The 23613-nt window shown below is 40.1% G+C and overlaps 2 protein-coding genes across 6 annotated transcripts in view; both read right to left on the bottom strand.

Annotated features, from left to right (window-relative positions):
* ndrg3a (ndrg family member 3a) overlaps window positions 1–4302 on the bottom strand; it is a 33558-nt gene extending 29256 nt beyond the window's left edge. For both annotated transcript variants that reach the window (XM_072665403.1, XM_072665404.1), the window contains exon 1: window positions 4158–4302. The gene's annotated coding sequence lies outside the window, so the exon portion shown is untranslated. The remainder of the gene's footprint in view (window positions 1–4157) is intronic.
* A 4036-nt stretch (window positions 4303–8338) lies between these two features.
* Window positions 8339–23203, bottom strand: phf20a (PHD finger protein 20, a). 4 transcript variants are annotated; one of them, XM_072666577.1, is made up of 19 exons: window positions 23040–23203; window positions 20913–21006; window positions 20665–20836; window positions 19391–19475; window positions 19177–19253; window positions 18524–19061; window positions 17376–17444; window positions 16714–16881; window positions 16556–16606; window positions 15399–15668; window positions 14911–15129; window positions 14294–14383; window positions 13932–14078; window positions 13450–13616; window positions 12842–12953; window positions 12269–12464; window positions 11160–11523; window positions 10775–10934; window positions 8339–9811 (listed from the first exon to the last, which is right to left on the bottom strand). In XM_072666577.1, the coding sequence occupies exons 1-19, from the start codon at window positions 23191–23193 to the stop codon at window positions 9669–9671; spliced, it is 3276 nt and encodes a 1091-aa protein (XP_072522678.1). In that variant the 5' UTR covers window positions 23194–23203; the 3' UTR covers window positions 8339–9668. The 4 variants fall into 4 exon arrangements, with proteins under 4 accessions (XP_072522678.1, XP_072522679.1, XP_072522680.1 ...); XM_072666578.1 differs by having other exon boundaries at window positions 16556–16603; XM_072666579.1 differs by lacking the exon at window positions 15399–15668.
* Between the last annotated feature and the right edge of the window lie 410 nt (window positions 23204–23613).

Below are 23613 nucleotides of genomic sequence, written 5' to 3'. Positions count from 1 at the left end.
TCGCTCCTGTAAGAGGCACGTGGAGACATGTGATTTGATACTGTGTCCATCTCTGAGAGGGAAATACACAAGTCTGTTTTAACTGCAGGTTAGTGGATTCCAGAATCACATAACTCATCCCAACGATTCATCACAAACCTTAAACCACTCCCTTAATGCTCTCTATAGCTGTAGCTACCTGATGGCATTAGCATAGTCACACTTTTATTACACAGCAGGTCAAAGTGGTCCAAATCTGATCTCAACAGAGATCAACAGCATCTAAAGAGACTTTTACTGAAGGTTCTACTGAATTCTTCACTTTATCTGGAGAGTCCGGGTTCAGATCTGGAGAAGTTCACCTGAGAAACCACCAGATCATCTAACAGCTCTAATACAGACTATCTCACCACCCTCAACCAGCTGCTGTAGACCTGCTGCTGACACCAGTCTGGAACTGGAGACTAACTGGATTAGGATCAGATTAAGGGGCTGGGGTCAGGGTTAGGTTGTAGGTTGGGGTTAAGGTAAGGATTAGGATCAGGTTTAACCTTGAAGCTAAACTGCAAAATCCCAAACACTGCAATGTTAAACTGACAAGTGTTTGATAGAAAAGTCTTTGGAGCTTCTTCCTGGTGGATCATACAGAGCCTTTGTGGCAGAGCTCCATCAGTAAGAGTGAAAGGCTGACCCTGCTACCTGGGCAGGTGATGTGGCTGCCGTGGGAAAACAGGATGGCTGATCAGACAGCATTCCTTATATAAAAGAGTCTGACCGCTACTCAGGCAGCAGGCAACAAGTACAAGTAAGCATTTTGTCTGTCTGTGAACTGGATTATTAGAAAGTAGAGATCAAATTCACAGGCTGACAAACTGCTTACTTATACTGAGCCACAAAATACTCTTCCAACTCCTGGAGTCCAGTGGGAGAAATGTAGGCAGGCACGATTACAAAAATACTCAATATGAAGCAAAGTTTGACTCATGGTTTACCTTCTCGAGTCTGTAGTGCTTGGAGACAGATTCAGCCACCGTGATTCAGAAGAGAGGTTATGCAAGAGGGTCTCAAGACAAAAAAAAATTAACAATTTAATAAAAACTGCACTTTACATCCCTCACACTGCAGTGCACACGGCGAGATCACCACCATGACCCTCAAACACTGTCTCCATCTGAAAGAAAGGCGGCATACCCAAACAGGGCTGTAACCGGGTTGAACGGTTTACGCTGACAGCGAGCGCGAGTTCTCGGTTTCATAAGAAGTCTGTATTTTGGAGAGCCAACGCACCGTTAGGCGTGTAATGTTCCCACACTCTCAAAACCTGACATACAGGTAACACACAGGCTAACTCTGACATGTCAGTCTGTTAGTGGGTTACATTATCTGCACTTATTTTTTGCACTTTTGTGGTAGAACAACATAAAGAATACGAAAAAAAACTAAGAAATGAATTAATATTCAAGTCAAGTAGTCGTGACGTGGACAGAGATTAGTCTAAATCAAGGCGAGAGGCGCCTTTTTATCCAGGTCATTTTTGAAGCACTTCACAAATCCAGGCTTGGTGTTTTGTTCTTTGCTGATGTTTCTACACTCAGACACGCTGAACAGAACGCAGTGTGAACAGGAAACGTACTAGAGCTTAAAATCCTCCCGTTGCTGCTGAGCTGCAATTACAGAACTCTAAGGTCAGTAGCTCAGACAGTTTGGCAGCATGACCGCAAACTGGCCTGCCTGGAAAATGAGAGAGTGAACGGATTCAGGTGGAAGTGAAAGACCTGAAGTTCATGTAGATGGTTTGTGCGGCGCAGGCTAGCAGTGTAACAGCGCTGACGTTACGGAGTGGTGCATGCAGCCGTACGGAGGAGATGCGGTGTGAGGACTGATAAATGTAACGCAGAAACAAGTCTCACAAACACACTTTCTATCCAGACATCTTAAATGGTAAGCTTTCACCAAGTTAGCAACATGCTAAGCTAGACTTCGCTCAAACTGATTGCAGTCTGGCTACAGCAAGTGCAAATGACACACACAAGCTAGAGAACTAGCTCAGGCTGTAATACATGCCAAAGGGGGGAGTTATTAAGTACTGACCATAAAGGGTACCCAAACTTTTGCATTCCACTGTACAAATATACACAGTGATAAGTTGATAAGGGTGATTAGTCTTATCTCAGAACAACACTGTGAAGCAGTCCCACCCGGTCTTTTGCTATAGAGCTGTACTGACAGGCGTGATTCTTGGGAACTCAGCGGAGCAGCTGAACAGAAGCATGGCTTAATTAAAGCTTTTGACTCCCAGGAGCCCCAGGAGCCCCAGGGGTCCCGGGATTCCCTGACATCATTTTCACTCTTCAGACAACGCATTTATAGAAAAGCTGTTCCATCTCTCTGAAGCAGCAGAGTCTAAATAAAATCAGAGCAGTAAGACTTGGAGAATGAGCTGCAGCCATGCTGCTGCGCACGTGGTCCATCAAATTAACTCAAAATGACAAATGTTGAAGTGAAAACCTACAATAAGCAGATAGTGTAGAAAATTCCCCCCCAAGTCTCAGGAGTTCAGCCAACGCTGGAATTCTCGCTGATACTACTTCTAATATTGCTAGACTACTTTTTGAATGAGGTACAGGACTGCCAATCAGAATAGGGCTCATTTACATAGAGTACCTACAGTCAGGAGAAGGAATTAACACCCCATTAAAACCTCTGTGTGATCTGACTGAACTCACACACCTGAGGAAATGTCTTTAATCATCATTTATTAAACAGAATGAATAGAAGTTTCATTTTCCTGTGAGGAAACAGTTCAGCTCTGCGCTGCCCTCAGCCTGGTCTGGTCAGACCCCGTCTGATAAGAGCTTTTTGTGCTCAGTCATTTAAATCAGACACTCGAGGTCTAAGTTACCACAAGTCTCACTGGCTCTGGATCGTCAGTGAAAGGGGACAGACCTCAGCGTTTGATGGCATTAGTGAGAAACAGCCGTGCTGGGGAAAGGAGGCAGGTGTCCTGAGGTCTACAGCTGAGCCTACAGGTGTTTTGTATTTGATACTGACGCTGATGCTTTCCTCGAGGTAATTTACCTGAGGTCTTTTAAAGGCAAATTAGATTAGATTAGCCTGGTCAGACATGGTCAGACATGGTCACTGATGAAATACTGCCCATTTTCCTGCAGAAGTAGTCCTGACTGACGGGACGAGGTGCAGCTCGATGGGAAAACGATGACTAAAATTCTTCCACTCAGTTTCTGATCTTCTGTCTGATGAACAACCTGCAGAACATCTGAGGTTTTCGCTTCCTTTCAAGAAATACTCTGAATGTTTGCAGAACCTCAATCAGCTGAAACCAGTCCTGCTGTAGAACTCGTGGGTCAGCCCGTTCATCAGCCCGTTCATCAGCACTTTCTTTAGCTTCAGCAGGAAGCTGCTCATTCTTTAGACGCCAGGGTTTCACCACCACCATCCTGAGCTTCAGATTTCTCTGTTTTGACCTGCAGCAGGTTGTTGTGGAGATGCTGGGGTGTGGTGGGCTCCTCCTGCACGTTTGTGTGGAGCTCCAATAAGCTGCAGTTGGGCTGTTTGTGGGTAAACAGCTCGCGAGCAGCTGCAGGAGGAACGGCTGTGTTTTATGTGTCAACACGCGCTAACTTACACGAGCCCTCAGGTCACGTGCGCCCACCTTCCCGCCCCTTTACCTGGACGACCTTCGCGTGCGCGTGGGTCACCTGGGCAATGTCATTGTGCGTGAGGTCGCGTGGGCGAGATAGGATCACGTGACTGTAATAACTTTTGTCAATTAATTAATTTTAATGTGGCGAACAGTCAGTGAGCTCGTGAGTGAGGGGAGAGGGGGGGCTGATACCCCAGCAGCCCCTGCGCAGCACACACACACACACACACACACACACACACACACACACGGAGACTGAACCGCGTATTAACACACACACACACACACACACACACACACACACACACACACACACACACACACCAGAGCTGTTCGGTATATTTATTAATAGAAGCGGTTTATTAATAATGAATAAAACAACGAGCTGCTCAGACCTGCACGAGCACAGCGGCACGAACCCCCTCAAACCGACAGTCTTACCCCATCACTTCAACACACACACACACACACACACACACACGGTTTCCAGCTGAAGCCTATTTCTGTTACTCACCCGGAATGAAGAAGCGGCTGCTCGGTCCTCAGGTGCCGGGCTGCTGGTGTGAAGTGGCGGGGCGGGCGGCGCTCTGGTGGAGGTTCTGAAGGCGGAGGTTCTGAAGGCGGAGGTTCCTCTCGGGCTGTTTTGATGTCACTCCTTCTGGGCGGAACTCTCCCACTTACGTTACGCGGTGACATTACGGAGCACATACGCAATGGGATTCACACAAGTGCACTGTAGCGCCCCCAAGAGGTTATTCCTCAGTCCTTCCCGAAGAGAGATTTTATTACCCGTTCAGTTTAATTTAGACTAGATTCATTTAATTTAATATAATTTAATTTAATTTAGACTAGATTAGATTAGATTAGATTAGATTAGATAAATTTAGTTTAGTTTAGTTTAGATGAATTTAGATTAGATTAGTTTAGTTTAGATGAATTTAGATTAGTTTAGATGAATTTAGATTAGTTTAGTTTAGATGAATTTAGATTGGTTTAGTTTAGATGAAATTAGATTAGTTTAGATGAATTTAGATTAGTTTAGTTTAGATGAATTTAGATTAGTTTAGTTTAGATGAATTTAGATTAGTTTAGATGAATTTAGTTTAGTTTAGATGAATTTAGATTAGTTTAGATGAATTTAGATTAGTTTAGATGAATTTAGTTTAGTTTAGATGAATTTAGATTGGTTTAGTTTAGATGAATTTAGATTAGTTTAGTTTAGATGAATTTAGATTAGTTTAGATGAATTTACATTAGTTTAGTTTAGATGAATTTAGTTTAGTTTAGATGAATTTAGATTAGTTTAGATGAATTTAGATTAGTTTAGATGAATTTAGTTTAGTTTAGATGAATTTAGATTGGTTTAGTTTAGATGAATTTAGATTAGTTTAGATGAATTTAGATTGGTTTAGTTTAGATTAATTTAGATTGGTTTAGTTTAGATGAATTTAGATTAGTTTAGTTTAGATGAATTTAGATTAGTTTAGATGAATTTAGTTTAGATTAAATTAGATTAGTTTAGTTTAGATTAATTTAGATTAGTTTAGATGAATTTAGATTAGATTAGTTTAGATGAATTTAGATTGGTTTAGTTTAGATGAATTTAGATTAGTTTAGTTTAGATGAATTTAGATTGGTTTAGTTTAGATGAATTTAGTTTAGATTAAATTAGATTAGTTTAGTTTAGATGAATTTAGATTAGTTTAGATGAATTTAGATTAGATTAGTTTAGATGAATTTAGATTGGTTTAGTTTAGATGAATTTAGATTAGTTTAGTTTAGATGAATTTAGATTGGTTTAGTTTAGATGAATTTAGTTTAGTTTAGATGAATTTAGATTAGTTTAGTTTAGATGAAATTAGATTAGTTTAGTTTAGATGAATTTAGATTGGTTTAGTTTAGATGAATTTAGATTAGTTTAGTTTAGATGAATTTAGATTAGTTTAGTTTAGATGAATTTAGATTAGTTTAGATGAATTTAGTTTAGTTTAGTTTAGATGAATTTAGATTAGTTTAGTTTAGATGAATTTAGATTAGTTTAGTTTAGATGAATTTAGATTAGTTTAGATGAATTTAGATTAGTTTAGTTTAGATGAATTTAGATTAGTTTAGTTTAGATGAATTTAGATTAGTTTAGTTTAGATGAATTTAGATTGGTTTAGTTTAGATGAATTTAGTTTAGTTTAGATGAATTTAGATTAGTTTAGATGAAATTAGATTAGTTTAGTTTAGATGAATTTAGATTAGTTTAGTTTAGATGAATTTAGATTAGTTTAGTTTAGATGAAATTAGATTAGTTTAGTTTAGATGAAATTAGATTGGTTTAGTTTAGATGAATTTAGATTGGTTTAGATGAATTTAGATTAGTTTAGATGAAATTAGATTAGTTTAGTTTAGATGAAATTAGATTAGTTTAGTTTAGATGAAATTAGATTGGTTTAGTTTAGATGAATTTAGATTGGTTTAGTTTAGATGAATTTAGATTAGTTTAGTTTAGATGAATTTAGATTAGTTTAGATGAATTTAGATTAGTTTAGTTTAGATGAATTTAGATTAGTTTAGTTTAGATGAACTTAGATTAGTTTAGTTTAGATGAATTTAGATTAGTTTAGATGAATTTAGATTAGTTTAGATGAATTTAGATTAGATTAGTTTAGATGAATTTAGATTGGTTTAGTTTAGATGAATTTAGATTAGTTTAGTTTAGATGAATTTAGATTGGTTTAGTTTAGATGAATTTAGTTTAGTTTAGATGAATTTAGATTAGTTTAGATGAATTTAGATTAGTTTAGTTTAGATGAATTTAGATTAGTTTAGTTTAGATGAATTTAGATTAGTTTAGTTTAGATGAAATTAGATTAGTTTAGTTTAGATGAATTTAGATTGGTTTAGTTTAGATGAATTTAGATTAGTTTAGTTTAGATGAATTTAGATTAGTTTAGTTTAGATGAATTTAGATTAGTTTAGATGAATTTAGTTTAGTTTAGTTTAGATGAATTTAGATTAGTTTAGTTTAGATGAATTTAGATTAGTTTAGTTTAGATGAATTTAGATTAGTTTAGATGAATTTAGATTAGTTTAGTTTAGATGAATTTAGATTAGTTTAGTTTAGATGAATTTAGATTAGTTTAGTTTAGATGAATTTAGATTGGTTTAGTTTAGATGAATTTAGTTTAGTTTAGATGAATTTAGATTAGTTTAGATGAAATTAGATTAGTTTAGTTTAGATGAAATTAGATTAGTTTAGTTTAGATGAAATTAGATTGGTTTAGTTTAGATGAATTTAGATTGGTTTAGATGAATTTAGATTAGTTTAGATGAAATTAGATTAGTTTAGTTTAGATGAAATTAGATTAGTTTAGTTTAGATGAAATTAGATTGGTTTAGTTTAGATGAATTTAGATTGGTTTAGTTTAGATGAATTTAGATTAGTTTAGTTTAGATGAATTTAGATTAGTTTAGATGAAATTAGATTAGTTTAGTTTAGATGAAATTAGATTGGTTTAGTTTAGATGAATTTAGATTGGTTTAGTTTAGATGAATTTAGATTAGTTTAGTTTAGATGAATTTAGATTAGTTTAGATGAATTTACATTGGTTTAGTTTAGATGAATTTAGATTAGTTTAGATGAATTTAGATTAGTTTAGATGAATTTAGATTAGTTTAGTTTAGATGAAATTAGATTAGTTTAGATGAATTTAGATTAGTTTAGATGAATTTAGATTAGTTTAGTTTAGATGAAATTAGATTAGTTTAGATGAATTTAGATTAGTTTAGTTTAGATGAAATTAGATTAGTTTAGATGAATTTAGATTGGTTTAGATGAATTTAGATTAGTTTAGTTTAGATGAAATTAGATTAGTTTAGATGAATTTAGATTAGATTAGTTTAGATGAATTTAGATTAGTTTAGATGAATTTAGATTAGTTTAGTTTAGATGAAATTAGATTAGTTTAGATGAATTTAGATTAGTTTAGTTTAGATGAAATTAGATTAGTTTAGATGAATTTAGATTAGTTTAGATGAATTTAGATTAGTTTAGTTTAGATGAATTTAGATTAGTTTAGATGAATTTAGATTAGTTTAGTTTAGATGAATTTAGATTAGTTTAGTTTAGATGAACTTAGATTAGTTTAGTTTAGATGAATTTAGATTAGTTTAGATGAATTTAGATTAGTTTAGTTTAGATGAATTTAGATTGGTTTAGTTTAGATGAACTTAGATTAGTTTAGATGAAATTAGATTAGTTTAGTTTAGATGAATTTAGATTAGTTTAGTTTAGATGAATTTAGATTAGTTTAGTTTAGATGAATTTAGATTGGTTTAGTTTAGATGAATTTAGATTAGTTTAGTTTAGATGAAATTAGATTAGTTTAGTTTAGATGAATTTAGATTAGTTTAGTTTAGATGTTCTGTGTGATGAAGAAACTCAGCAGCTAAAAGCTTCAGCAGAGAAAATCAAGAAGTTAAGAATGAACCACCCGAGAGTTTCACTGTAGCTCTGATCTAAAGCTTTCATTAATGAGAACATCCACCCACACATATCATACAACACTCCTATATAATATTATTATAAATGGCCATGCTGTGCGCGTGAGGATGAGCTGTTTGCGTGCACACACACACACACACACACACACACACACTTCCTCAATATTAGACAGGACTGAAAAAATACAAACTACAAACCTGACTACAAATAAAGTTTATTATCTGCTGGGGGTCTCAGAGTTAGCAGTTAGCTCAGTAATGGGGTTTTCATCCAGTTCCCGCAGGAGGAATCCAGCAAGTCTGAGGAACAGCTGTAAGGACAACTACAGGAAAGGTGAGGCTCAGAGGACAGACCACACCTGCACACAGCAAAGCCCGAGACCTGTGCTGCTCATAGTCCAGGGCTTTGCGTTTTGCATAAAGAAATAAATAAATGTGGACCCTTAATGGAGTGATTTAGGATTAGCAGACTATCACAAATGCCTGATGCTCCAGAAAGACCATAAAAATGAACTGGATTATTCCTCAACCTTATCTCCTAATAACTAGACCACAGCCTAGATTTTCCCCAATATAACAAATAACTAGTTTTCCTTCTGATCTAGAGATAAACTGTTCTGTTTAACTTTTATCTTGAGATCACAAGAAAAAATAAGTTTTAATCATGAGATAATGGTAAAGAAAAGCCTCTCTGGACTTCAGTAAGGTGCAGCATATATTTGTAAGAAACGAGAGGTGTATTTTGGTCCTGATTGTAACATAGTTGTACTCGATCAGCTGCGGCTCTTGATCCATCAGTCCTATTTCTAGGTCCCCCAGACACTGCAGCTTTATGTTACCCTGCGGTAATGAGCTGATCGTTGTGTGGGACAGGAAAAACAGGGTCACAAATACTGGAATTGAGAAGCTGGGATGTTAAGAAGTGACAGAAACATACAAATCTGTATAAAAATAATAATTGCTAATGATAAATTAACACAAATCTTAACAGATGAAAGCAAAGTGGATTGCAATCTGTGCAAAACAAACTGTAATCATGAACATAAAAGTACAGGAATCTCAGAAATGTCAAACTGAAACTGTGAAACTCTTCACACAGTCTGAGGAATCTCTAAAAGTTTATCAATGAGGTCAAAATATACAGATTCTTAGTTTCACCATCAGAGAGCGAAATGTAAACACTTATAAACCTGCTGTAAGAGTTCATTTACACCATGCTTCTGTGACACATTAATGGCTTATCATCTTAATGAACCATGAAATAAAAAAAAAAAGAAATGTAAAAAACATAAGCATAAAAACCATCAAGAGTATTGTGATGGTATGATTTGCTAATTTTATAATAATTAATGATATAATCCACTACAAGGTGTCCAGAGGAAAGGGCTAAGGAGGAACATTCAGCCACTTTTAAGTGGGAAAAGTGCAGAAACATTTCAAGTGTTTAATCCCCCATGTTCTCCATCTCAGAATATGGTCAGTCTTTGGTCTGTGGTCTTGACCTTTAACCATTCTGAAGGCGTCTCTGGATGCCTCATGTAGCGCAGACCTGGGCAATCTGCTGCACTTTCTCCAACTCGACCATCAGGTGCTTTATGCTGTGTTTGAGCTCAGGCAAGCGTTCTAGTGGCTCTGGAGGCTCCAGCTCACCGGTATAGTCCAGCCAGCTCTCTAGAACTGAGAGGTGAAAATATATGAATATTAAAATGTTAGTGGTGTCATAAATGGTGGAGATATTTGGTAAAAGTACTTACACACACACTGCAGGTGAAGGAGCTTTTTGGTAAAAAGTCTGAGGGTTCATTTGACTGAGCTGTTGTTGGTTTATCTCACTGCTCTCTATCGTTTTACTCAGGTTTGTTGAAGGTGGGGCAGAGGGGTTCTGTCTCAGGAAGTCTTGATGTCTGTGCTTCATTCCCGCTCTAGCTTTCTGTAATCTGCAATCTGAATGCTGAGCTGAACCACCTTCTTATCTGAGTTGATGATGGAGTAAGAGGACTAGTTCTCCCTGCTGTCTGGACCAGCTCGACTGCCACGGAGCCACCTATACGTGCCATTAAACCCCCTGCTAAGATCGGTCCCTGCACAGACTCATACTACAGCCATTATTACGAACTTTTTACTCATTACTAGTAATTGTCTTGAACAATATTCATATTAACATCAATCAGTCTATTTCCCTTCTCTCCTGATAAGACAATAATCAACAATAATCACTGTTTTTTAGGGATTAAGAGGACTTTGATTAGTTTATCCTTAACGCTTCTGTTGTGTTATTATTATTTGGTTTGGTATCCGGTGTCGTCCAGAGGTGGATGGATTCGGCTTTTAAATATCAGTTCCTCTTAAAGATTCTTTCTTTTCCTAAATGTTCTTTAAAAATGTTCTACCTAAAGTGTTGTGATGATAAAATGTGGGTCTTCTACTGATTCCTAACCTGAATATGTATGGCCAGTTAGGCCTTAAAAGCCTTGCTTTAGTTGTGTCTGTACAACCTATCAAAAGGTACAGCAGTGTTTACTGTAGAACAGCTCAGAACAGAGCAGGTCTATGGTACTACATCATATTCCTGCCAGTTATCTGTGGCCACTGAGATTGACGTTAGAGCAATAAGTTAATAAATATGATCCAGCAACTAACCATCCAACTCCCTCTCAATGAAGTCCATCCTGTGAGTGATCTCCTCCTGTACAGACTCAATGTGCTCTAGCAGGTTGATCTGCCATTGCTGCTGCTGGGTGCTGCTCCTCAGCTCTTCCCCACTGCCAACCATCCTTGCACAATGGTCCAAAACCTCCTCCTACAAACAAGTGGTTGAATGTCCTTAACACAGTTTGAACTCAAACTTGTTTGTGTACACTGGTGTAGTTCACACCACAAACACTGACAGCAGTGTCTTATCACATCATCACTGCAACAGAACCTCAGATCAGCTGAACAAAGAAAGTTGAAGGAATCAGAACTATTCATTACAGTTGGATACAATAATAGAGGACAGACAGCTGCTTACTGCTCTGACTCTCACCCGATTGGCTCTGGCCTGACTGGACTGGTGTTCTCCACCGTAGTGCTCCTTGTACTGCGGGACTCTCTTGCTGCCTTGCAGGCGGTCTTCCAGCTCGGATCCACCCCACCTCTCCACCACCAGCCTCTCCTCCAGTGCCGGGTAATACGCCCACGGCTTCTGGTAGCAGTGTTCACTACTAATATAGGAGTTCTGGAAAGAGAAGGATGAGGAAGGTATTTGTGAGAGCTCCTTGCTCTCTGTTCTGTGGAGAACTTGTTGAAAAGATCCTGTAGTACGTTCCGCTTTAAAGGTTTTCTGCTGGCCTCGCTCCGTCTGCTTCCACGGCTGGCACCAGAGTTTCAGATCCGGGTGAGTCTGATTCCTGCAGGGAAGGCACCACAGAATGGCAAGGCTTTCACTTTAAAGGATTGTGGATTTTGACATTTGTTAACCTGAGAAGCCGCAAATGAGCAACAAACTAACAAAAGCAATGTGAAAAGACACAAGAGCAAGTGGGTATACGTATGAGACATAGACCTTCCTAATGTTGTGTTGGTCCCCCTCATGCCATCAAAACAGCTCTGACCGCTGAAGCATAGATTTCACAAGAATAGCCAAGATTAACGTCTATAGCTGTTTAAGCTACAGCCGCTCTTTTGTGGTATCGGACGAGACGGGCTTGCCGTCACTGTTTACCCACCCTGTTGCCGGTTCACCGGTTGTCTTTCCTTGGAGCACTTTTGGTAGGTACTGATCACTGCACACCAGGAACACCCCACAAGACCTGCCTGGTGTTTTGGAGATCCAGACGTCTAGAACATCACAGTCTGGTCCTTGTCAAAGTGTGTCAGATTTTTACGCTTGTCCATTTTTCCTTCCTTTATCCTTTCCTTCCATTTTTCCACCTTCATCACCTTTAAGAACTGACTGTTTACTCACTGCCTAATACAGTATGTCCATCCCTTGATACGACAATGTTATTTACTTCACGTCATTAGTTTAAAAATGGCCAGTGAGTGTAGGTACAGCAGGTACAGGTACAGCAGGTGTGAAACTCAATAATTACAATAACATTTCTAATCACACTTTTATTGGGGCCCCGGCTTATGATCCGACGTGACACCTACTGCAGTACGCTCATTTTGAGCTGCAGGCCGTTGAGCACCTCCACCACATGCTGAATGTCCCCCAGAAGTTGGTGAGTGGCCGCAATCTTTCTGGCATTCTGATGGGAATAGTTCTCTTCAAGGAACGACAAGCCGTACATATGACCACTGCTCAGCCATTCATGATCATACCAATACCGCAGGCTCTGCCTTTGACCTAGGTAAACACACACACACACACACACACATTATATATATATATTGATGTCAGCTAACTGTGTCATTGATACAGAGTCTTTGTCTTTTTTTAGACTGATAGTTGCTGAGATGTAAATAAACAGTCTTTCATTTTAGGCATTGTGACTTTCAGCTCATATATATATATATATATATATATATATATATATATATATATATATATATATATATATAAAGTCTAAAAAAAGACAAGGACTCTGTATCAATGACACAGTTAGCTGACATCAATAAGCTTCACAGAGTCTAGGTAGAACCACTTTTCTTAAGGTAATTCCTCATCCCCATCTGGGGTTTACACTGGAGCATTCTTGCATTTACTCAAATACTAGCCCTTACCGCAGGTCTGACCAGTTGGATCTCGACAGACGAAGCACGCATATCTGTCTGGGACACTTTCCTCCAGGAGGCCCATGCAAGTCCCATGTTGCCAACACAGACACTCCTCACACTGGGGAACAGGACAAGGAGCAACCAGTGGTGATATTCCAAATATTAGTCCACTTACCATTAAACATAGGAGTGCAACACATAGGTGTGCGTATTCCCACCAAAACCGTCATACAATAATTGTCCAGGTTGTCCCTGGACTGGCCACTTCATTAAAACTACCTCCATGTTACTGCACTCACTGTCCATTCTATCAGCTCCACCGACCATAAACGGACTCTGTAGTTCTATAATTCCAGACTGTAGTCCGTCTGTTTCTCTGCATACTCTGTTAGCCTATTAAATTATGCGTCCATTGACAGGAGCATTGGATATTCTGAGTGCATGATCAAGCGTATTTGTATGTTGCTCTGGAAAAGAGCAGTTGCTAAATACCATAAATGTAAATAAATGTTAGTAATAGGGGACGTTGACATGAACAGGGATTGGGTAATTAACCTTACACAGATATATAAGAAGACATCTTCAGTGAAATATGGAGCTAAGTGAAAGTTCACCTGTATCATGAAGTCATTTTCATCCTCTGCCTCACATATACAGCGAACAATCTCCTGGCCATCAGTTGCTAAAGCAACAGAGCCACAACTGATGTCAAGGTCCACCCTAGTTTCATCATCACTCCACCCATAGCTGTCAGAGGACCAATCGGATATGCTGTCCTCATCTTAAAACAAAGACAAAAGGAAAAAAAGTTTCTATTAACACATCGGAGCATACACATCAAATAAATTCTGCCTTGTGAAGCTCAAAGCCTGGCTCTTCGTTCTGGATGTAATCGAAGCAGGGTGATAAAAGTTAAGAAGCATCAGTCTTTTTTTATACTAAGCAAACAATATACCTTTGAGCAGTGTGGTACCAAAATAGTCCACCTACTGGAAGAACAGAGAAGCCGTACAGGTAAGAGCTGGGGAGAAACACTTGGCTGAGGTTGGGAAACCAGGCCATGGATTAAATACCTTAACGTATATAAGAAACTCACCATCCACCTCTAGCCGGTCTGCCTGGCCATGCCCGGGCCTGCTGTGTAAAGCTTCAGCTGGGTGCTTGCGGGAGAGGGGTGATTTGAGGGGCAAGTTCAGTTTGGACTGCAGCCCAAATACTGAGATGTCAATGTTCTCCTCACTGCCTGTATATTCCATCAACAAGTGGAAGGGGGTGGGAGAGCAGAACCAATTTTATTAGATCCCAAACCTCTCAAGAAGTGCATAGCATAGAAAATCTGAGTAAGATGTTAATGGCAGTGGAATAACTCTGAGGTTCAAAGGAGCAGCTAAAACATTAGGGATGTGATGTGACCAGAATCAGGATTCCATATCCCAAAAACATCCATTCTGTCTCTACCTGACTTAGACTTCTTTTTCTTCTTCTTTTTCTTCAGTTTGATGTGCAGGAAACCCCGAGACTTTCTTTCTTTACACCTGTTCACACGAGCTGAGAAAAAAAGTGATCATTCAGATGCTACCATGCTATTTATGGAGATGTAAAAGTTTCTGACTGCAGACAGCGACCCTGGTGTTCCAGCAGCTTGGGTTGTTACTGACCATCTTAACTGTCAGTTGAGGGTGACAGTCCAGGTCTGTGGCTACACATATCAATAACAAGCACCTACGTTTGAACTGGATCTTGGTACTGTGTGTTGATTAATCTGGGTGCAGTTAATCAGGCCCTTTTCATGTGGAAACAGAGAAGCTACCAGCTGTAGTCCGTCATGAGTGCATTTTAAAACTGAATAAATCATCTAAGTGGGTGTGTTTATAATTTTGACCCGGTGTTAATTTCAGAAAACAAAAATCAAAAATACGAATTATAACTTAATTAATGCTAACTTAAATATTAGCTGCTATGATGATGCCGTGCCCTATTTTAAGAAAATTTGGAATAACAGGATGAATTTGATCAATTTGATAAAACATTACTGAGATGTTCTTTCAGAGGTTTAGCGTTCATCTCTAGCTCACCTGTATCCATGGGGCTTTTCTCCCTGCTTTTCTCCACCGTTCTGCGGCCATTTCTGTCCAGCTGGTTTTCTCTGCTCTTTTCCTTCAGCAAGGGTCGCACCTGCTGCTCTTGCACATGGACTGCAGAGGGCGCTGAGGCACGCCTCTTCTCTGCTATCTGAGCAGTGTTTCTGCCCTCTGCTTTTGAAGATGGTGGAGACTGGCTGGTGCTGTGGGTAGCTGAGAAACACCCACACAGACTACTTTAAAAAAAATAAAAATCCAACCAGAGGAAAAACACTACCCTAAACACTAAAGTGGTAAAGACTCATGGCGTCTGCTGATGCCAGTGCATAAATCCGAATAAGAACGATAGACTATCATCTACATTTATTAATACTGCTTTAAATATAAGAGCCTCTAAAGCGAATCTGAAAATCTCCAAGAACCCAGTCAGACACACCACCACGTCTCAGACAGGCGAAGAAGAAAAGCGAACAGGTACTCACGCAGTGAGACTGATACGCCACACCTCTGTTTGGGATTCTCCCAGCTATCAAGAGCCACCTGTTTCTCCTTTACTCCAGGATGAATGCTCGTGCTGGGACTCAGCCCCTCATCTATAGGCCGGTCATCTCCATGGTAGTACTTCATGTGGTAATGCAAGAGTTTCGCCTTTCGGAAGGATTTGGAGCAGCCTGGAGAACTGCACTTAAAGGGGTTATGGTCCAGGTTGATGGAGAGAACGGGAGGAGGCTGGTTTTTAATCACTCTGTATACTGAGAAAGAGAGTGAAATAAAAAGAAACACATACGGATTCCGTCACCTTCATCACTGGAAGGGTAATTCCCCCCCATAGCTACTAAACTGACAAATGGGTTTAGTTTCACTAGCCACACCCAGGCATGATACCTGCTGAATCTAAACATCACTCAAATAGAACTTGCCTGGCGATGTGAAGCAGGCTAGAAGGTCTCAGAAAGCAGCACATTCAATTCAATTCAATTCAATTCAATTCTAAATGTATTTCTATAGCACCTTTCACAACAAATGTCACAAAGCGCTTTACAGAGATCCAGGTCCACGCCTCTTATGAGCAAGCACCACAGTGGAAGTGGTGGCGACAGTGGCAAGGAAACACCCCCCTCATACTAAGAGGAAGAAACCTCGGGAGAAACCAAGACTCAATCCGAGGAACCTATCTACCTTAGGTCGACCCACACAGCACAAACAAACTAACACATGACCCCCAAGACTTCTGGGATTATATTCTGTGGACTGATGAATCTTTTGGAAGTCATGGGCCCTGGTGAATCTGTCATGAAGCAGACACTGCGCTCCATAAGAGATCACAAAGATACCAACAGTCAAACATAGTGGCAGTAGTGAGATGGTCTAGGGATGCTTTGCCTTTGCAGAACCTGGACAAGTTGTCATGGATTCTGCAGAAAACCAGAAAACCCTGAATGTGAATATCTGCTCATCAGTTCATTCTCTTAAGCTCAAGCTCAGTTGGGTTACACAGCAGGACAATGATATTTACAATCACGTTATTCGTAGTTGTGGTATTACAGTTAAACCATGAATGGTGCAGGTACGGAACGTCTGTGCCGCGAGATGTATGGTGCTTTGTTTAATAAACAGTTTAAAAGGCATTTATACTCACAAGGTTCTCTGCTGAATCGGTTGGGGTTGTGGAAGCCTTGTTTTCTCACTGCTGAGACACACAAACCCAGATAGACATTAACGTTACTGTGGTGTAAAAATGACCCACAGTTAGTTAGTTTCCACCGTAAATGTGAGTGCACATTTGAGAAATCTTACGTTTTGCAGGCAGTGGATTATTTAGGGCTTCTGATTGGCCATTCTTCAGTGTCACAACACCACTGGAAGAGTGTGCTGAAGGTAGGGGAGCACACTCTTGTCCCTCTCCAGTCAGTCTTTGTTCAGATAGTTGAGGTGAGAGTCTGGGCTCATCATGCACGTTTTTGTCTAGAGAGTGAAACAGATGAAGCTCATTTGCATATCTAATGTGAAACAGGTGAAAGCAATTCCTCACACTATGCAATCACTGGACAGCAATGCTACAGATCTTAAAAAGAATGATCAAGCAGTTAGAAGAGAAAAGGAAACAGACAAAATCCAAGCTCCTAGTATTTTTAAAACACTGGACTAGTCACCCCAGAGCCCAGATCTCACCTTCAGCAGGTGTGTTAGAATGATTTGTACTGAAAGAAGAAAACGCTCCAACTTTTAAGACTGAACTGTGGAGGTGTGGAAAATGTCCCTGCAGATTTATTAAAAGACTAAAAGAATGAGGGGGAAACCTGGGCTCATATTTCATGGTTTTAGATATGAGTCTTCTATGTTCTGTATAAACGTCTAAATAAATAATCTATACCTAATGACTCTTTAACTATACATTTAAAATGAGAGATGGTCTCTAATGTTTGCACAGTATAAAACACAGTATCTAACAGACTAACCTGAATACGACTCTGTTTTAATCTTCTTGTAGAACGCGCCACCTTGTCTGACTGAACTTCTTTTCTTTCCTGGGAGAAGAAGATAAACAACAACAGCAATAAAAACATTTATAATAAAACACATTTCATTATAACGTAAAAACATTTCTTTATCATAACATCTTTATTACCTAAACATTTGAAGGTATGTTTTTTGCTATACCACTCAATTCTAATTATATGTTTAATGCTACAGGAAGTTACAGAACTTACTTTCATTTTACTTTGATTCATATTAGGATCACATATCAAAATCATATCAGTAATAAATCAGTAATAAATAACTGCCATCAGACAAATGCTTAAAATTGGAGCGATATTTAAACTGGTTTATAATGAATGCAGGATCTCAGCATCAGCCCACAGTTCCCATATCCTGAGATACTGATATCATCACTGATGAGGTTTAAGGGAACCTGTCAAATAGCTGTGATCAGTATTTCATCTCAAAATCAACAAATATTCACAACAATAATTAGAAGTATTCTAGTTTTAGAAATATTAAGCTTTTATTTTTCTTAGAGCATGTCTCCCAGATCTGTAAATATTAACATTGTTACACTCTATTGTGTGTGCTATTGAAGGCCATGAAGTCCAGACGTCAATTAAAATAATTTAAGGTTGTGGAAATTCTACCAAGCCTTAGTGCAGGGGTATGGAACTGAGGGCCAGAGTCCAGCCCAGTTTGCTGATTTTCTTGCTCCAACAAATCTACTAAGCCTGGCAATTAGCAGGTGAGTCAGGGAAGACCACAAAACTGTGCAGGAATCCAGCTCTCCAGAACCGGAGTTCTGGTTTTACGGTTTTCTGAAGACGCCGTTGGCCCTTCACACAGAATATGTCATGTTTACCTGAACTATACGTCTACCGTTCTGAGATCTACCGTTCTGCACAATTTTAGCTCCAACTTTAATTGCAAACCCAGAACATACTAGCAACGTCTCCCAGGAACGCCCCGGGTTTGAAGTGTAAACAAAAGAGTTTTATGACTTTAAGGCAGGGGTGGGCAACTCCACTCCCAGAAGACCTCATTCCTGAACACATCACAGGCAAGACACTAAGAAAATTGACACAGTGGAGTGGACAAAAACAAATCCTAAAGAAATTACCTCCTATTGGAAGTCCTTGAGACGTCTTATTCTGTGGAGGACTCTCCTCCTCCTCCTCCTCCTCCTCCTCCTCACTTCCATCAGCATGCTCAGCCTCTTTTTTTACATCTTTGTTCTCTATTCCCTCGTCCAAATCTGAATATGGGCTGTATTCCATGTCTGTTCCACTCTTCTCTTCCTGTTCTCTGTTCAAGGAGGTCTTCTTCACGAACGCCTTGCTGTAATTATGTTGTCCGATGTGTTCCGCAACTCTCTCGCTCTCCTCTTCCACACTTTCCTCCTTCAGGAGAACACTCTCTGCTCCGTCTGTGTGCGTGTTCTTCTGTACAGGCATTGTGTCTGCTTTTCTTTGGCTCCATTCATCAGAGTCCCCATCCTCCTCCTCTGAGTCATTTTCACTGTCCTGCTGGAAGGTGCACGGTGGGGCTCTCCTGCTCTTGCAGGATGAACTTCCCAGCTGCCTCAAATGCTTCTCTGCACTTCTAGACAGGATCTTCTCCCCGCTTCTGCCAGATGATGTGGATTTCTGCCTGATTCTCTAAATTCGAGAGAAAGATTTCTAATTGATTTTATTTTCATTATTATTGCATAACTAAAATAATTCAATATTTAGAGAGTGAATGCTGAATCTGAGCATTTAACCACACATTCACCTCATTGATGAAGGGCTTGACATGCATCCCCTTGACTGTCTGGACAACACCATCGTAGAACTTCACTGTGTATGAGGCTGGGGGAAACACTGCGATTGATTATCAGAAACTTCACAAACACTTTGATTATTTCAGCAGGAATCCTGAATACGACTGAGAGCACAGATCATACACTCAACACACTCATCATACACTAATCCCAAAAAAGGCTTACCATCTTTATTGACCGACAGAACTTTGGCAGGATAGAATCGACAGTCTGACCAGCTAGCAAGAACCTTGTCATTCACATGAAACCCCTGAAATAAGAAAACAAGCCGCCAGAAAGACGTGTTAGCCAAAAGCAAGCAACAACGGCATAAATATAAAAAATATTTAGTAGGCATGCTGAGATATGGGAATTATGGGCTTGTTTATCTCCTGATACTGATCATAAATCATTAATCGGCTAGCATTCGTCCTACAGAGAAATACAGTAACTTTTACTAAAGGTATACAGTTTGACCAGCATCACCAAACGCTCTCCTCTTCTAGAGCATTTAAAGGTTTGAAATCCTGGTCAAGTCTAAACCAGCTATTCAATGACAATATTTTCATCAAGCATCTTTAAAATTAACTGACCACTTTATTGGACACATCTAGTTACACCTTAATGCAATCAGTGACGGGGCGGCACAATATATCGTTTCAGTATCGCCATCGCAGTGTGCACATGCACAGCAGCCACACTGCGGGAAAGTCAGATTATATCAAACATCATCCAAACCAGGGGCGGGCAATATGTCATAACACTTCAAAACATTTTCATGATGTACAATATTCATTTCTATATGTCTAAACTCTTTAATACTTTATCTCAAAATAAATTATTTTTAAACTGTTAAACATTTTTATTCAGATTTAACGGCAGTAGATCTAATTACACAGCTCTTATTACTGAAATGACTAACATGATCATCATAAACTTTCTTACGATAACAATAAAATATCACCATATTGCCCAACACTACAGTCCAGCAGCACCAAAGGTTCGTTAAAAAGCAACAAAAACATGAAAATGTTTGTAATTATTTAAATGATCTGTGTATTCACTCAAAAGACTAGCCAATCTCTAATAGCCCAGCTGTACATCTCTGACAGGCATTTATCATAATGTATGCCTTACAGTTGCTGGACAATAGTGACCAATAGTGAGGCTGACAGAATCCCAGAACATCAACCCTAATCCTGGAGCTCTACCTTCCTGCACAATTTTAATCAACCCCACCTGATCCATCCAACGGTCGCCTACTGAAGCCCTTGCCTAGCTAAATGAGGTGTGTTAGTCTGGAGCTGTTAGGGGGTGTGCGTTGTGCTGAGATGAAGGTACTAGAAGCCCTGCTAGGATATTTCAACAGCTCAATGTCACTGCAGGCTTGAGACCTACCTGAAGATCTCCAGCAGTAAGTTATAAAGGAGGAATGAAAGCGGAGATCCTTAAAGACTCACAGGAACAGAGCAGTCTTCATGCAGCCCTTCTCTCCTCAGCTGGACTCTCTCCACAGGTCTGAGATATGGACTGGTCCAGTCGAACCACTCATCATAGCGGTGACTCCACTGGCGGTAGTGGATCAGCACCTTCTCATCCTCATAGTCAATTTTTTCAATGTTTGCAGCGTACCTGAGGACAGAAATACACGTTGCACCATGTCACAGGATAAATACAAGGGTAGAAGAGGGAGGAGAGAAGAGCTCACCAATTTTTGAGACTGTCCCTTGCTTCTATCGCTGCACCCACCTCAAAAGTAATTCCTCGTCTGTTAGGTGGTGTCTTACTCATGCTGTTGGCGGCTGTAGGACAAAGACAACCGAACAGTCACCATTATCATTCTGTCCTGTTAAGACCAGCACACCACTTTTAGTCTCCCAATGTCAAAACTGACACAGAGTATCAGCCAACACCTCACATCACTCACCAGTACAGTGACCGTGTACATCAACCCAGAGAATAGATCTTTCAGCATCATCATCAGCATCACAATGTGGGCAAGCGCACTACTCACATCGCATTAATGTAGATGGGTAATTATGGATGCAGGAGCATTTCAGTATCATATAGATATGGACAGAGAAAGCTTCATACAGATGTTTAGATTCTGTTAATATTTCAATCTGATATCGGACATATTTACTAAACTCCAAAGCAGAAATAAATGATTATTGGATCCAAAACCCATTTTATTCATTACACTGCACTTATAACTTTAAAGACATGAACAGCTGCTGTCATATATCCTGTATATCCATATAGTTTTCATTTTTCACTTGTTCTTTACATTGTGTCCGGATTTCCTAATGGACCAATAGAAATGCTCCTAAGCAGAAAAAATCTTTTAAGACCAACTTGGAAGTTAAAAAGATTTATTACATTTTCTGTAAAGTTGCTGTTTTGGAGATACATAGTTCTGATCTGACAGATACATTTTTTCATTGCTACATTTCATTGCTGTGATGTTAATCCAGGAAGGTTTCTAGATTCCTACATTTTATACATATATATAACCACAGACAGAGATATACTGTATACTGTATGTTTATTATACAGCTCTGGAAAAATTGGAGAGAGCATCCCTACATGATCAGTGTGTTTTAGGGAAATGAACATTTGTGTTGTATTTCATAAACCATGAACAACATTTCCCCTAAATTCCAAATTTAAATATTTGTTATTTAGAGGCTTAAAAAATGCAAAAGGTTTCAGTGTTTCTGCAGAACTGCAGCGACTCTGCTGATACTCTGAGGGGATCAGGATCAGGATCAGGATCAGGGGTCAGCTATGGTTTATTAGGATGCCTGGGTGTCAGGCTAGTGAGTCCAGTACAGGTCGTGGTCGCAGCGAGGCTTTGTGTTCTGTGTAGAATCTGTTTGGAAGAGCAGCTGTGGAGCCAGAAACGGGACTTCCTCTGGACCAGACGAACCCATCCAGAACACATGCAGCAGCCGAGCCATGTAAGGCAGCCACGTGCTTTCTGTTAACCTACATGCAAACATGCTAGCTCCATGACAATGGAAACAAAGGCGGAACAAAAGTCTCACTCACACACACACACACACACACACACACACACACACACACACACACACACACACACACACAGAACCGAGGGCTACACTGTTTCAGTTTCAGTTCCTGGATCCTGCTTTATGAGAGGAACCTCTGTACCCCGGATGAAAGGAGCGTTGGGAGTGGACTCCAGTGACGTCGCTACATGGCGCGAGACACGGCTCTGTTACCTGCGCCCGAACCTGGAAGCCGCTCCAGACTAATGAAGGTTCTCCTAATGCGGGAGTCCGGTTCTGATACTGCCTTTAGCTGGGTCCTCTCGGGCTTGAACCCAGGCTGTGTGAGGGCGGTACAGTGGTGCTGGGTGGGTTTGGACAGCCTTTGTTTGGGAGCTGGTCTGAAGGGGACGTGTCTCACTGGTCCGAACTGAGGACAAAGGGACGTCCTGAACCCATTAAAACCACAGAACCGAGGACGTTTAACCCACTGAACTGTTCTGGTTCTGTTCGCAGCAGCAGGGTCGGTTAGGAAGGGCCTCAGTAGCCTGAACAGATCCTCCACACAGTAACTTCACCCCCCCCCCCCCCGGACCCTGACCGACCCTGACCGACCCTGACCGACCGAATCCCGCCGCCCGGACGAGCCGCGACAAGAGCCACTTCAGAAAGTTCTGGAGATGTTCTGGTTCCTACTGAACCCAGTAAACACCGAAGACTGCAGGCGTAAACAGCGTCCACCACAACCTGCTTCCTAGTCTGAGCTGGAGCTGGTGGAGCTGGTGGAGCTGCTGGAGCTGGTGGAGCTGGAGGTGGAGACGTACCTTGCGCCAGAATGCCGCATGTCAGAGGCGGAGGTTCCAGCGAAGCGGCGGGACTCCTGCTCCCCTCTCCCGGCGCGGCCGCCTTCTGCTCCTCGCCGCTGTTCTCCCGGCTGTTGAACACAAGCCTGCCGGGATGAGCCGTCTGACTGCGCATGCGCCTGTGAGCCCACTGCCTCTCAATGGTTCATTACAGAAACCAAAAACCCTGAAATATTATAAATATGAGTTAATATTAATAATCAGCTCTGACTCATCACTCCCTCATTCATCCGCCATTAACACAGAGCAGGAACTACTTTACTCCTAAATCTGCTTTTAAAGGTTTATTTCAGGTCATAAACATCCTGAACATCCATCCTGACCGAATCTGTTCTGACCCCTCACACACAAAGTTCATCATTTCCTCTGCTGATTGAAGCTGGAGGTAAATCTCTTCAGATTTCTACACAATAAAATCCAAGGAGATCAACAGTGAAGGTCAGTCTGGTGTAAAATGGTTCTGCATAATAATAATAATAATATATTTGGAAGGCTATATTAATACTGGGGTCGGGTCTCGTTTGGCTCACAAATC

This window comes from Salminus brasiliensis, chromosome 21 (genome assembly GCF_030463535.1).
Source record: "Salminus brasiliensis chromosome 21, fSalBra1.hap2, whole genome shotgun sequence".
NCBI lineage: Eukaryota > Metazoa > Chordata > Actinopteri > Characiformes > Bryconidae > Salminus > Salminus brasiliensis.
Note: the sequence above shows the minus strand (reverse complement) of the source record. Positions and strands in the feature narration are given on the sequence as shown.